Here is a 15,467-nt window from a genome sequence, read left to right as displayed (position 1 = left end):
GTCTCCTCTCCCCATGGCAGCCACCCACTGGGGGAAGGAAAAGAAGGCTCAGACAGCCTGTCCCTGAAGACCCTAGGACTGACCTGTTGTGAAAACCCACAGAAGAACTGGTATAAAAACTGAGGGAAGATGAAGCAGACATTCTGAAAGGCAAGGCAGAGCTATTAGTTCAGTGATGGGGCAGAGGGAGGCAGCTGCCACTTCCAGCGTGGCCTGTCCCACAGGGGAGGAGGGATCCACGTGTGCCCAGAGTGCGGGAGAACAGCACTAATGGGTTCTAGAAAGTCTTCTCTTATTTCAGGGGCAACTGAAATGCACATGTGACCACGTTCTGGCCACTCTGAGGACAATGTATAGGGGAAATTTGTCAGCTCCAAGAGACACAAGAAGGCAATGCAGGTATCAGCATAAACAGGAAAGAATCGAACTGCACAGTGAATAAGGAATTCTAAAATACCATTCCTCAAACATTTCCACCTGAAAGGTTCTCATTGGTTCCACACTCAATTCTGTGGAGGGGAGAAAAGGACTGGGGGTCTCCCGTGGCACAGCAGGCTCTCCTCATCCTCGGGGGTACATTCCCAGACCCGGGGGGGGGATGAAGACTCTGCGGACGGTCCTGAACCCTGTCTACACTGTAGATGGGTATGTGTGTTCCTACACATACACACCCATGACAAAGTTTTATTTATAAAGTAGGCGCAGTAGAGAGTAACAACATAACTAAAATAATATACCATCATCAAAGGTACATGAATTTGGTCTCTCCCTCCTCCTCTTAAAATTTATTATCGGGTCGTATTCACCATTCTTCTTCTTGTGATCTGTCAACCTGGTCACCAAGACAGCTACAGAGTGGCTGAGGGGCAGGTAGTGTACACACAGCATCGGCACACCAGACGGGGGGACAAGCCACATCCCAGGAAGGACAGAGCAGGATGGCATGAGGCTTCATCACGCTGCTCGGAATGGCATGCAATTTACAACTTAGACCCTGTTTATTTCTGCAATTTTCCATTTGATATTTGTGGGCCTGGGTTGACTGTAGGTAATGGAAACTGTAAAAAGCAAAGCCACGGCTAAGCGGGAGATGACTGCAATCAGATTCACCCCTTCCTTTCCGACAGTTGCTGCTACCTCGAGATCAATGACCTCTTGTGGCATCAAGTGGTTCTGACAAGGGTCGTGCCAGCCTGTGCGTGATCTGCTGCTGAAATTGTGAGGGGGAGCGGTGATCCACCTACCTTATAAAAGAAGTACTGCACGAGCTCAGATATCCTAATGTAATAAAAATGCCCGTGAACAAGCAGCATCTTCTTCAAATGCTTAAACTTTGGGATTGCATAGTCGCTGTTCCTGGCAGCCTGGCGGCCTTCCTTGCCGATGACACCTAGAAGACGGAGGTGATGGAGCTGAGGAAATGCTTTCCGCACACCATGCACAGGGCAGGGACGGGGAGAAGAATGGATGAAACCATCATCACGAGCCTTCCTGGTCACACATGAGGGTGATGATGGGGGTGTCCTGAATGCATCTGCATGCTGCCATGGGCCTCTGTCTAGCGGAGGAGTGACCTGGCCACCAGGACGTGCCAGCAGCAAGGACGAAGCTCACCTATGCCCACGTGCGCTTCCAGAATCATGCTGACATCATTTGCGCCGTCGCCAACTGCTAACGTGATTGGGTGCTCTTTTGAAAATTTGATTAATTTAACAATCTGCAAAAGAAAGAAAGGCAGCGTTTATCTTCACTATTCCACTTCTGAACAGGTTATTCATTCACTAGGCAGAAATAATGAAGATGTAAAGTTAGCCTAGGCAAATTAAAAAATTATCTACTTGAGCTAATTTACGACATTCTGTTTTCTCCATATAGGATAAAACTTTTTTTCATACTGAAAACAAAACAAAATAAAGTAAAAGAAATGAAATATGATTAAAATGATGTGGGCTGGAAAAGGCTGGTAGACAAACTTTGGCAGTACAGACGTGAGATATATGAAGTAGTTTGTGGTTATTGTTATATTCATCTATTTAAATATATGGAAAAATGTGTAAATACTGGGAAAATACATTTAAATATACAGGGGCAAATGTGAACCCTGGATTCTGTTAGAAGACATCACTATTCCAAAGTACTTCAAGCTATTTGGTATAAAGCATCTATTTCGAAAACTAAACTATTCCTAATGCTATTTTAATTTTCAAATTTGTAACATGCAAAATCAAATAGGACAATTGTGTGTAAAAATAATTTCCAAGTTTTTAGTCAATTTCTTTTTCCCCCCCATGTATGTGCCTAAATGTAACAGTTCAAGATATGACTGAAGAGATGGGGGAAACGTGGGGGTGCCTTGTTTCAAGATAGGGAACTGAATGAAACGTTTCAAAAGCCAGTTGAGAACTTAAAAAAGTACTGTGGAATACATGAAGAGCAAATGGTAAACCCTGAGTTGCTGCTCCGTTCGGGAAGTAATCCTGTAAGGTTTATGTGCAGTTACACGTGTGAGGGAGAGGAGAACATCAAACCGTCTTCCCCACATGGAAGGTCTGTGAATGCTTGAGGCTCAGCTTGTCGTCCTGAGGACCCCAGCTCCGTGTTTTTGACGAAATTGACAGATTAATGCACCCACGGGCACCAACTCTCAACTTTTCACCTCCTTGGTTTCCAGAGTTTGTGTGAGACGTCTTTTACTTTAAACACTGGGCTGCTCTGACCAGTTATGGATTTACTCATGAACAGGTCAAGAGAAATTGACGTATCGTGTCTAAAATGTGGTATAACGAAGCTGGAACTTTTCTAGGCTTCCTGATATCAGAAAGACATCCATGTTTACACGTATATTCCATAGTGCTTTTAAAGTGTTTACAGAAAAAACTTCGGTGTGTGTTTCCCACAAGAACATGGGCGCGTGAGACATTCGGAGTTTGATGGACAAGACAAGTTGAATCCTCATGGCATTTCTCAACTGCAGCCTTTTGGGCAAATTATTCCCATTTGTAAAGCTGGTGCCCTCATTCGCCTGAAAGGGTTAGTTTGAGGCTAAAAGCATTTGTGTCTGTAGGAGGCACACACTAGGTGCTCAATAATGTCAGCTCCCTTCCCCTAAACCTTTAGTGTAGATTCTCAGGAGTGACTGAGGCAGCTTTTTTTTTTTTAACAGAAGTCAGCCAGGGCAGCTGTCCTGGCCGCTGCATCTGGAAGGGTCACACGTCAGACTGGTCAACACCCACTAATCACTGAGCCTGGCCCAACAAGCAAAACAAGATCTGCATTTTAAATCTCTACCATGGTTACTTCTCTTGTCAACAGGCGGTACCCTGCTAAGCTTTTTAACAATCCGCGGTGGTGAGACCTAATGGAAGGTTCAGTGTTTCGGACACCCCGACCACCAGCTATCGAGGACGGGCGGGCAGCACCTGGGCCTTCTGCAAGGGTGCCATGCGGCAGCAGAGCACTGCGCTGCAGCTCCGGCAGATTTCCAGGAAGAGCTCCCTGTAGTTGCTGGAACTCCCGTCTTCGCGAGGCTTCATGATGAGAGACAGCGCAGCTCCGTCGATAATCAAGCCGTAGTCCTGCATATCTGCTGAGAGTCTGTCAGAGGACATGAGTCAGAAAGACGCTCAATCACTAGATCTAGAGATTTTAGAAGACTCCGTATTTCTTTGGATGTCGACAGATGCTACAAATCCATGGGATTAAGAAACGAGTGTTTCTTGTTTTATCACTACAATCTTTATAGCATTGAATGTAACATCTTTGTCGACATGTAAGAGTGTATTTAGTGAAACCTTCCTATTTTAGGTAAAGCAAGTGCACGCTCTCTTTGTGGACTCGTTAAGTCCCTGTACTTTTGAAACAACAGGAAGGCGTTCATCTTGCAGTCTAAGACCTTGGTCAGTCTTTATTCTCAACCTGCTTGGTCACAGTCTTTATTTGTATAGCTAAGTCCTTGGGTTTCTGCCTGGATGACCTAAGTTGGAAAGAACGTGGTCATAATCTCCTCTTTGCTGGGTTTCAAAATGACAAGGAGGCTGGATGCGATGGCTCACGCCTATAATCCCAGCACTTTGGGAGGCTGAGGCAGGCGGATCAACTGAGGTCAGGAGTTCAAGACCAGCCTGGCCAACATGGTGAAACCCCATCTCTATTAAAAACACAAAAATTAGCCGGGTGTGGTGGTGAGCACTTTTAATCCCAGCTACTTGGGAGGCTGAGGCAGGAGAATTGTTTGAACCTGGGAGGCACAGGTTGCAGTGAGCCAAGATCACGCCACTGCACTCTAGCCTGGGTGACGGAGTGAGGCTCCATCTCAAAAACAAAACACAAAAAGCAAACAAAGAAAACAAACAAGGAACACCTCTAATCCCTAAAAGGAGTTTTGCAGATTGCAGATCAGGTAGAGGGAATTATCTGTGCTATTTATGAATAACTTAACATTTGTGTAAATTAGACAGCTGCTTTTGCTTTATGTACATGAATGAAACTCAAATGATTCAAATAAAATCTAATCTCAGATAATGCATCTAACACCAGTAAGGACAGCATCGATAAAATGTGTCTGAATAAACTACTGAATATTCTTGGGGAAAAAACAACTCTTGGGCATGCACTGCTTTGTCTCAGACGAACAACCATGCATTATTAATGTCTCCACTTCCTCCAGCAGATGTTTGAAGGTGCCTGCAGCACAGCCCCTAAGTCTCAGAAGCAGATGAGAATTATCCTACTCAAAATATTTTATCAATCATGTCTTTTTGTATCTGTTACCCGGCAGTCTGAAACCGAACATATACACACGTATGTGAAAAAGACACGTCACAACTGCTGGAAAAACCAGCCCGTCTTGTTCCCAGTGTTCACCTGACCCGTAAGAAGCTGGCATTAATGTCCCAGGGGAGAACCGAATTCCCAGTAAGGACAATGTGGTTCCCCCACTCGCAGGTGAAGGCCATTGGGTCTGAAGCCCCTTTTGAGGGAGTGGGGGTGGGGGCGGGGACGCGCTGCCTACCCTGAGAAGTTGTCTCTGGTCAAGCTCCCGCTGTGGCGCAGGACCGTCTTGCTCAGCTCGAACAGGACGTCGTGCAGGCTCTGCTCCTCGATCCTCTTGGTGGTCAGCTCCAGCAGCTGCGTGTTCCTGCGGAAGAGCTTGCAGGCATAGCACGTGGCTGCGGCCGTCTCCATCTTGTCTCCCGTGAGAACCCAGACCTTGATCCCAGCCTTTTGCAGGGCCTCGATGGTGTCTGCAGCTTTCTCCTGCAGCCTGAGGGAGGCAAAACCAAACACAACACAGAGAAAAGTCAGTGCTGACCCAGGAAATCCAAATAAGGAACTGCAGAAACTTGCAAAGCTGACAAAATATTGCAGCCCCTCAAAATCAAAACGTGCCATGCTGTGGTTCATGATCTTACCATAAAGTACCTGAACTGGCTTCTGAAGGTCTGAATTAGTGTTTCACAGCGAAACACTTCATAACAGCAGAGAGATAAACATGGATCAAACATGTGAGATGGAAAGCGCTGTCTGGTGTCACTGATGTCTGACAAGCCTGGCAGTTTTCTGTGTAGCTGGGACTCACTACCTGGGGAGGGTTTCAGGAAATTATAACCACCACCAAAAATGTCTCAACCATGGAAAGATGGGATCTGGACTCAAGGTGGTCAGGAATATTCATTATCTTTTGTTTTGTATAAACTGTTCTAAGTTTGTCACTTAGAACCCACTTGGGGTCCATGTACCTCTAAATAAAATAAGATACTGAGAATAATACTAGTGATTCTATGGCCAACAGGTATCATGGGCTTGCCACGTGCCAGGCCCATGTGACACTTTCTGTGTGCATTCTTTCATGCTTACCACTATGTCATGAGTAAGGACGTTAGCATCACACCCATTTTACATACGGAAAACCCAAAGCCTGCAGATGCTACAGAAGGTATCCAGGGATAAGCGGCTCTTCTGACACCGGTCAGGCCACTTCCCTCTCCTTGGGTGATCTGGGGTCAAAACCATGTTTGCCTCATTTCGGGGCCAGCATTTTTTCTAGGTTTTAGACTTTACTTTCGTGTGCAGGAACATGTAATGCTTCCGGAAAGCATGAAAGGAAAGGATTTAAATTCTAACTGGAATGATCTGGTTTTCTGGGAAGAACTTCCTAGCTAAAAGTCTCAAGATCAGACAATCATAGTACTCTATAGATGGAAAAAACGCCTCTAATTTTATGTGTGTGTGTATGTATATGTATATATATGTGCGTGTGTATATATGTGTGTGTGCATATATATATAGAGAGAGAGAGAGAGAGAAAGAGAGAGAGAGAGAGCACGAGAGCAAGAGAACGCCTTGTTATGCTGCCCAGGCTAGGGTACAGTAGTATGATCTCAGCTCACTGCAGCCTCCAACTCCTGGGCTCAAGTGATCCTCCCTCCTCAGCCTCCCAAGTAGCTAGGACAACAGGTGACTGCTACCATGCCTGATTAATTAAAAAAAAAAATTCAAGAGATGGGATCTCACTATGTTGCCCAGGCTGGGCTCAAACTCCTGGCCTCAATCAATCCTCCAGCATCAGCCTCCCAAAGTGCAGGGATTACAAGCGTGCTGCACCGGGCCTGGCCCTGTTTACAAGTGTGCCCCACTGGGCCTGGCCCTATAACTCGACTCAAAAGGAAGCTGAAGCTCAGAGACGTTTTGCACTTGCTGACTGGAGATTTTAAGGGAATAATTTATAAGCATCATCACTTCAGAGCCACTGAGACCCCCCGCCCCTGCCACCAGGCATTAACTCTCCACTTTTCTACATTCCCAATCCAGTCAAGTCAACCTGCCCCCGGCTCCGGGGACTCTGTCCCATCTGCTCTGCGGGAGGCATCCCCACGCTCCTCCACCACGGCCTCTAAAGATGGACCCAGCTACTCCCCAGGCAAGACCATCCTACGGACACCCCTCTCTTCCTGGACAGACAGCAGGTGAGTGGCTGGCCATGAGAGCAAGGCCCCACCTCCCAGCAGCACCAGTAACAAAGCCTTTCGGCAGTCGTGGCCCTGCGCTCTGAAGCCTTCCTGTGTGCAAGGCGCGTTCTTTACACGGTGCTCCATGCGCTTACTCTGGACTGAACGGGGGAGCGTGACTTCAAAACAAAACACAAAACCACCAAACAAAACTTCCCACTTCACCTAATACTCCCTTCAGATCGAGAACTCGCGGAATATTTGTTCAACACACTCAGAAAATGCAGGGTTAGTGATGAGGATTTCAGTTTTGGACCAAAATGGATCTTAAAGATTTTCAAACTTGATGCTTTTAACTTCTAGGAGATAAACTCCTAGTAAACTTCCTGAAGTTTCTCCTTCATTCTCATCAAATGGAGCATTTTTTTTCCTCCTCCATTCCTACAAACCACTGAAATCCATGCCTTTCACTTAGCTCTGAAGGTGCCATGTGGAGCTGATGACTGTTTCTTAGTGGCCTCGGCCTCAAACAACTTTCAGTCTCCATTGTGGAGCTGGGGCACACTGGCAACTCTCGCCTTAGAGGTACCTGAAAATCTGTAATTGGTAATTTTGCTGGTTATGATGATGATTAAATTTTCTACTTCGTTATTTTAAGTTTTTTCAAATAATGATAAACACATTGAGTATGTAATGACCTAAGAAGTAATACTAGTATTTGGAAAGAACTAGCAACGAGTTTAGGAACAGAGTTAGTTGTCGATTCCATTCTAAAGAGTAATTACAGCCGGGCATGACTGCTCACGCCTGCAATTCCAGCACTTTCAGAGGCTGAGGTGGAAGGACTGCTTGAGGCCAGGAGCTTGAGACCAGCCTGGGCAACATAGTGAAATCCTATCTCTACAAAAAATATGAAAAATTAGCCAGGCATGGTGGTATGTGCTTCAAGTTCTAGCTACTCAGGAGGCTGAGAAGGGAGGACAGCTTGAACCTGGGAGTTTGAGGCTGCAGTGAGCTGTGACGGTGCCACTGCACTCCAGCCTGGGCAACACGGCAAGATGCCATCCCTTAAAAAAAAAAAAAAAGAATTTGTAAGAGTCCTTCTATCTTGCCTGTTCATGATATGAAAAAGCTGTTTTCACTACTTCCTGGGAAAGTGTGCTTTCAGGCATCTTATTCATGGATAACAAAATATCCCACAGGCATGACCTTCCTGACATGACTCTAGCATGTAGCAAGACATCTAGCCTCTCCCTGAGCAGCAAACACGCCCCGTTTGATGTGCAGCTGGCCTCCCTCCCTTCCACTCGCCCTCACACGCCCTGGGCCGTCAGCCTGCATCCTAGTTTGTCTCTCAGGACGGGGTGCGTGTGTTTACTTTACCGGTCCTCAACAGCCGTGGCACCAAGCAGAATAAGATCTTTCTCTATTTGCTCATAGGCTTCTGCTAACTTTTTCTCTCGATCTTGAAGGGCCACTTTGGCAGCCTGCAGCAGTTTACAAATGCCTTCATATTCTTCTTGGATCAGCCTCTTATAAGCAACACACAAAGTTCGGAGCCCCTCCTGCAGAATACAACGCAGCGTTTAGCACAAATTCAAGGTGTCACTTGCTGAAATATTACGCTCCATGGCCTTCCCAGTATCCCTTCTCTCATTAGAAAAACTAACCCACGAATTGTAACCCTTTCAGAACTTACAGTACTAAGTAAACAAAGAAAGATTATAACTCAACCAACTTTCGAAAGGAGTAAGTCATCAACAAGTGAATTATTTAAGTCCACATTAAATATAAAGAATCATTATGGATCACAGACTAGAAAGCCTGGAAATCCGTAACAGAAATCAGGGTCATCTACCAAAAGATAAACTTCATTCCTTTACTTTGACAAATGCAGAGTTAAATTAAACCTTTTTTTAAGGATAATCATTTGTAATTTTACGGGCAATATCAAGTGATATTTCTAAAGTAACCATGTTTTATGCGGGAAGTTTGTAAGGTGGTTGTTCTTTCACAATGAAGGAAGCCTGCCAGGTTATTTATCAAAATCATCAGTTGCCCAGGAACATAAGAAATTAAGAATCACAAATTCTTTACTGTGATCACGATTCTGGATGTCACCACACAGAGAGAATGCAGCCGCCACCAGCAAGACACAAGGAAGGGGGGCAGAGGCTGAAGCAGCCACAACGGGGTGGTTCTCAGATGAACCTCTTCATTCCGTCAGTCAAGGCTGCTGAGGGCGACCGTCACAGAGGTTTACCGGATGATCTAGGGTGTTTCCCTTCCCTTTTCCCTGCTCCTTCAGCCCCAGCCCTACTGATAGCAAAAGAACCACAATCCTCCCAAATAACCATTTTAAAATCTGGGAGAATGCTGGTTTTTAAGAGTTTAATCATGTTTCCCATTCTATGGATGAAGCGTCCCCTAACTCTCAGGGAAGGCTCGTATTGATCACCAGTTCCAGACCTCTTAATTCGTGTGAAGGACAGAACTGACACTGGGTCGATGGCTCTCATGGCCCTTGAGCTCTCAAAAGCCAGAAGGGGAAAGGGGGAGTTGAAGAAGTGAGAACACAAGACAGGGTCTATGCGTGCCTGAGCCCTGTTCGCTAGGAACACTCTTAAACTCCTTCCTTCCCATCCTCCAGATATTGTCTCCTGGTCAAGAATAAGTGAGAAGGCAGTGGACCTGTCTCAGAGGAAAGCAGCCCTGAACAAACACCGCTCAGCCGCCCCAGCCTCACCTCCTGCTGAGCACACCACCTTGCGGCTTTCTGCTCATGGGTTTGCCTCTATTGTTAGGCGCTGGGTTCCCTGGCTGTGGACGCTGCGTCTGACTTCATCACTGAATCCCTAGCACACAGCCCAAACCCAACAACTTTTGCTGAATAAATAAGTGGTTGAAATTAGACCTTTTGTGCACCTGGTCATCAAGTTACAGACTGGAGACATAAATGCGAATTGCACAACGAATTCTCTGACTTTTCCTAAGAGGCAATAAAACATACAAGATACACAGCTTCAGTCTGAAACCAGAAAAACTGCATAACAAGAAAATGGTGTAGTCCCAGCTACTCGGGAGGCTGAGGCAGGAGAATGGCGTAAACCCGGGAGGCGGAGTTTGCAGTGAGCTGAGATCTGGCCACTGCACTCCAGCCTGGGTGACAGAGCGAGACTCCTTCTCAAAAAAAAAAAAAAAAAAAAGAAAATGGTTTTATAGGATAACCCAGAGTGGCCCCAGAACTTAGGTTGCTGTGAGTGGTAAGCAGAAGCTTTTGGAAATAAATGTTTCTGCTTTTAAAAGTCAATCAGGGACTTTCTCTTGTGGAAACACAGAAGAGAAATCCCTTTTTTTTTTTTTTTTTTTTTTTTTGAGACGGAGTCTCGCTGTGTCGCCCAAACTGGAGTGCAGTGGCCGGATCTCAGCTCACTGCAAACTCCGCCTCCCGGGTTTGCGCCATTCTCCCGCCTCAGCCTCCCGAGTAGCTGGGACTACAGGCACCCGCCACCTTGCCCGGCTAGTTTTTTGTATTTTTTAGTAGAGACGGGGTTTCACCGTGTTAGCCAGGATGGTCTCGATCTCCTGACCTCGTGATCCGCCCGTCTCGGCCTCCCAAAGTGCTGGGATTACAGGCTTGAGCCACAGCACCTGGCCAAGAAATACTTTTATCTATTCCTCCTGCTAAGTACTACAAAAACCATGGACACAGCACATAAAACAAAACCAGATAAATACACTACAAGAAAACTGTAGAACAATATCCCTTAGAAATATAGATGCAAATATCCTCAACAAAATACTAGCAAACTGAATCCAATGGCACACTAAAAGGATCATACACCACGACCAGGTGGGGTTTATTCCAGGAATGCAAAAGTGAGTCAGCATATGAAAGTCAACGCAATATATGACTTTAATAGAATGAAAGGGAAAATCCCACATGATCATCTCAACTGATACAGAAAAGGCATCTGAAAAAAATCCAGCCCCTTTTGGTGATAAAATCCCTTAATAAACTGGGTAGAGAAGAAACCTCCTCAACGTGGTAAAAACCACTTAAGTGAAAAACCCAGCTGGGCGCGGTGACTCATGCCTCTAATCCCAGCACTTTGGGAGGCTGAGGTGGGCGGATCACCTGAGGTGAGGAATTCAAGACCAGCTTGGCCAGTGTGGTGAAACCCCCTCTCTACCAAAAATACAAAAATTAGCCAGGTGTGGTGGTGCATGCCTGTAATCCCAGCTACTCAGGAGGGTGAGGCAAAAAAATTGCTTAAATCCAGGAGGCAGAGGTTGCAGTGAGCTGAGATCGCGCCATTGCACTCCAGCCTGGGCAACAAGAGCAAAACTCTGTCTCAAAAAAAAAAAAAAAAGAAAAAAAAAAAAGAAAAACCTACAGCTAACATCACCCTCCACAGTGAAGGACTGAAAGCTTTTCCATAGGATCAGGAACAAGACAGGGAGATGCTTTTGCCACTTCTATTCAACAGAGTATTAGATGCTCTAGTGAGAGGATCAGGATATAAAGAGAAAAAGAAAGTTTCCACATTAGAAAGGATGTCTTTCTAAGGCCTCTCCATTTGCAGATGACATGATCCTATATCTAGAAGACCATGAAGAATGTGCCCCCAGGCTAACTGAATTCAGCAAAGAAGCACGGTACAAAGTCAACACATGAAAACTAGTGGCATTTCTATACACTACCAATGAAAAATATGAAGAGGAAACTTTTAAAAAATTCACTTATAGTAACATCAACAAGAATAAAATACTTAGGAATAAATTTAACCAAGGAAGTGAAAGACTCGAGGCTGAAAAATACCAAAGTTTGCTGAAATAAATGATAAAATACCTAAATAAATGGAAAGATATCCCATGTTCATGGATTGGAAGATTGTTAAGATGGCAACGCTACCCAAAGTGATCTACTGATTAAACGAAATCCCTATCAACATCCCAATGGCTCCTCCCTCCCGCCCTTCCTCTGTTTCTTTTTTTTGAGACAGGGTCTTACTCAGTTGCCCATGGTAACATGCAGTGGTGCCATCATGGCTCATTGCTGCTTTAAACTTCTGTGCTCAAGCAATCCTTCTACCTCATCCTGCCTGGTAGCTAGGACCACAGATCTGTGCCACCACCCCTGGCTGATTTTCCTTGTGTATGATTTGTAGAGACAGGGTCTTGCTATGCTTCCCAGGCTGGTCTCAAACTTCTGGCCTCAAGTGATCCTTCTGCCTCAGCCTCCCAAAGTGCTGGAATTACAAGTATGAGCCACCGTACCTGGCCCCCAGTGGCATTTTCTGCACAAATGAAAAAGCCCATCCTAAAATTCCTATTAAATCTCAGAATAGCCAAACCATTTTATAGAAGAAGAACAAATCTGAAAGACTCACACATCCTGGTTTCAAAGCCTGATAGAAACTGACAGTAATCAAAACAGCAGGAACTGGGATAAAGACAGATGTAGAGAGAATGGGATGGAACAGAGAGCCCAGAAATAAACCGCCAGGTAAGTGGTCAAACGCTTTCCAGCAAGGGTGTCAGGATCACTCAGTGGGAGAGGAGAGTCTTCACCAAACGGTGCCAGGAAAACTGGATAACCATACACAGGGGAATCAAGTAGGACCCTCCCTTTACAAAAGATGTAAAAATTAGCCAAACAAGGACTACACTCCTAAATTCAAGAGCTAAAACTAGACAACTTATAGAAAAACACACAGCAGTGGCCAATCTTCATCATCTTGGATTTCACAGCGGTTTCCTCGACATGCGCTGACAGCAAGCACAGCCACCGAAAGGAGAAATCAACTGGACTCGAAGGACACACAGGCCCCTCTGGACTGTCTCTTTACTTATTGTCACTTCCCCTAAATCTGTAATTATTTCAAAATAAAATGCTGCCAACCGAGGGGGCCCTTCAAGTGCCCAGCTCACTGCCCAGACCCAGCTCACTACCCGGAGAGCTTCCAGGCCGAGGCTTGGGCAGGGGAATGAAGCCGGAGCCGGTGAATTCTGAGTTATGGGGCGGACCTGGGCATCAAGGGAACAAGTATCAGAATTCCCAGGATGAGTGGATGCCAGAGGCTGTGGATGGCCCCTCAAGCACCTGCAGTTGTGAGGAAGCTCCTGGAGGCCAGGAACAAGCCAGGAGGAGGAGGGTGGGACAGCCTGCTGCCAGGAGGCATGGCCACTCGCCAGGCACAGCGCTTGGGGCCTGGCAGCCTGGGGAGCACCACCCAGGGCAGGCACTGCTGTGGATCTGCTGAACATCATGAAGGCGTGGCCTGAAAGGAACAGAAAGGAACAGCTGCACCCCAGAACAAGATTTAAGATCTCCAGGAGGACCACGATACCCAGAATCCAACAAAGCTCACAGGCCACCAGCATGCAGGCGCACCGTCCCTGCCCCAAACAAGGGGACTGTGCAACTGCTGTGGCTGGCCCAGAGCTGGCAGCAGGGGTGCCATTAGCGAGGAGGATTTAAACAGTCACTGCCACCGGATCACACACGCCCCATCCATTAGCGAGGAGGATTAAACAGTCACCGCCACTGGATCACACATGCCCCACATTAAGCAGGGGAATGAGGATACAAAACATGCTGGCGGAATTTCTAGACATGAAAACTCCGACGTCTGAGGGGAGGGGTGTCCTGCGTGGGGCGCTGACAGGTTAGACGCTGCATGGAAAAGACTCATGACGTGGCAACAGAAACTGTCTCTAACGACACGTGGAAAAGCTTCAAGGGAGAAGCCTTCGTAAGCAATGAGAAAACATCCGGGAGTCGAGTACGTGGATCACTGGAACTGCTGAAACGGAGTGGGGAAGAAAAATATCTGTAGAATAATTGCTGAAAAATTTTAAACTTGATGCAACTCCACAGATCCAAGATGCTCAAGACTGCTGAGCAAAGACACACAACATCACCCCACAAAGGCATCCCATCACGAAACACCTGAAAAGCAGCCAGAAAAGGGAAGCTGTGGACAGAGAAATGCAGACGCTGTGACAGCAGGGTCCCCAGGAAAAAAGGTCACATCAGCCCAGCCCAGACACGCAGAGCAGGCGACCTCCAGCAGCTGCTTCCGCAACAGCCCCAACTGGAAACAATCCATGTCCGCCAACAGGCAGAAGAATCAAGAAACGGGCCCGTCCGTAGAAAAAACCAGTACTGCAAGTGCTCGGCAAATGAACTAGCACTGCTGGTGCCGGCAACTGGACTGGTTAGTACTGCTAGTGCCGGCAACTGGACTGGTTAGTACTGCTAGTGCCAGCAACTGGACTGGTTAGTACCGCTAGTGCCGGCAACTGGACTGGTTAGTACTGCTAGTGTCAGCAACTGGACTGGTTAGTAACACTAGTGTCAGCAACTGGACTGGTTAGTACCGCTAGTGCCAGCAACTGGTTAGTGCCACTAGTCCTGGCAACTGGACTGAATAGTACCGCTAGTGCCTGGTAACTGGACTGGTTAGTACCGCTAGTACCGGCAACTGGAGTGGTCAGCACCATTAGTGCTGGCAACTGGACTGGTTAGTACTGCTAGCGCCTCGTAACTAAACTGGTTAGTACTGCTAGTGCCCAGCAACTGGACTGGTTAGTACTGCTAGTGCCCAGTAACTGGACTAGTAGTGCCAGTGCCCAGAAACTGGACTGGTATCACTAGTGTCCGGCAACTGGACTGGTTAGTACCACTAGGGCCCAGCAACTGGACTAGTACCACTAGCACCTGGAAACTGGCCTGGTTAGTACCGCTGGTGCCTGGCACTTGGACTAGTACTACTAGCGCCGGCAACTGGACAGGTCAGTACCGCTAGTGCCCGGCAACTGGACTGGTCAGCACTGCTAGCACTGGTAACTGGACTGGTTAGTACCACTGGTGCCTGGCACTTGGACTAGTACTACTAGTGCCCGGCAACTGGACTGGTTACTACGGCTAGTGCCCAGTAACTGGACTAGTACTGCTAGCGGTTGGCAACTGGACTGATTAGTACTGCTAGTGCCTGGCAACTGGACTGATTAGTATCACTAGCACCTGGCAAATGGACTGGTTAGTACCGCTAGTGCCCAGCACTTGGACTAGTACCGCTAGTGCTTGGCAACTGCATGAGTGCTGCTGTTCATCACACCAGAAACAAACAGGCCCACATGGCCGAGCCTCAGCAGTTATGGGAGTGAAAGATGCTGGATGAAACAGCCGCCTTTTGTGATTCTGCTGATAGGAAGCTCCAGAAGGTGGGCACGAGTCTGTAGTGACGGCGAGTGGAGTGGTGGTCTGCAGCGAGTGGGAGTTGGCAGGGATGGGAGTATGAGGGCGCGAGACAGTCTCTGGGGTGAGGGACGTGTCTCCGTCCCAACAGGCAACGCTTCCACGTGTGCATTCGTGTGTCAACGCCCTTGTTGCTGTCACATTTTAAATATGTACAGATGAATGTATGGCAATTACATCTCAAGAAGGCTTTTGAAACAAGCAGCAAATGGACTTTAAAATCATCACAATTCACATAATCCATATGCAGGACA

The 15,467-nt window shown here is 46.9% G+C and overlaps 1 protein-coding gene across 10 annotated transcripts in view; it reads right to left on the bottom strand.

Moving 5' to 3' along the window:
* ATP11A (ATPase phospholipid transporting 11A) overlaps positions 1–15,467 on the bottom strand; it is a 185,047-nt gene that overhangs the window by 22,091 nt on the left and 147,489 nt on the right. For 9 of the 10 annotated variants that reach the window (XM_010360082.2, XM_010360083.2, XM_010360084.2 and 6 more), the window contains exons 18-23: positions 8,331–8,512; positions 5,012–5,263; positions 3,420–3,594; positions 1,615–1,717; positions 1,245–1,390; positions 84–143 (exon numbers count right to left, since the gene is read on the bottom strand). In XM_010360082.2, coding sequence (XP_010358384.1) covers positions 84–143; positions 1,245–1,390; positions 1,615–1,717; positions 3,420–3,594; positions 5,012–5,263; positions 8,331–8,512 — 918 coding nt within the window. The remainder of the gene's footprint in view (positions 1–83; positions 144–1,244; positions 1,391–1,614; positions 1,718–3,419; positions 3,595–5,011; positions 5,264–8,330; positions 8,513–15,467) is intronic. The other variant, XM_030921881.1, reaches the window with a different exon arrangement.

This window comes from Rhinopithecus roxellana, chromosome 18, assembly GCF_007565055.1.
Source record: "Rhinopithecus roxellana isolate Shanxi Qingling chromosome 18, ASM756505v1, whole genome shotgun sequence".
In the NCBI taxonomy this organism is placed as follows: Eukaryota; Metazoa; Chordata; class Mammalia; order Primates; family Cercopithecidae; genus Rhinopithecus; species Rhinopithecus roxellana.
This window is presented reverse-complemented; position numbering and strand designations above follow the sequence as displayed.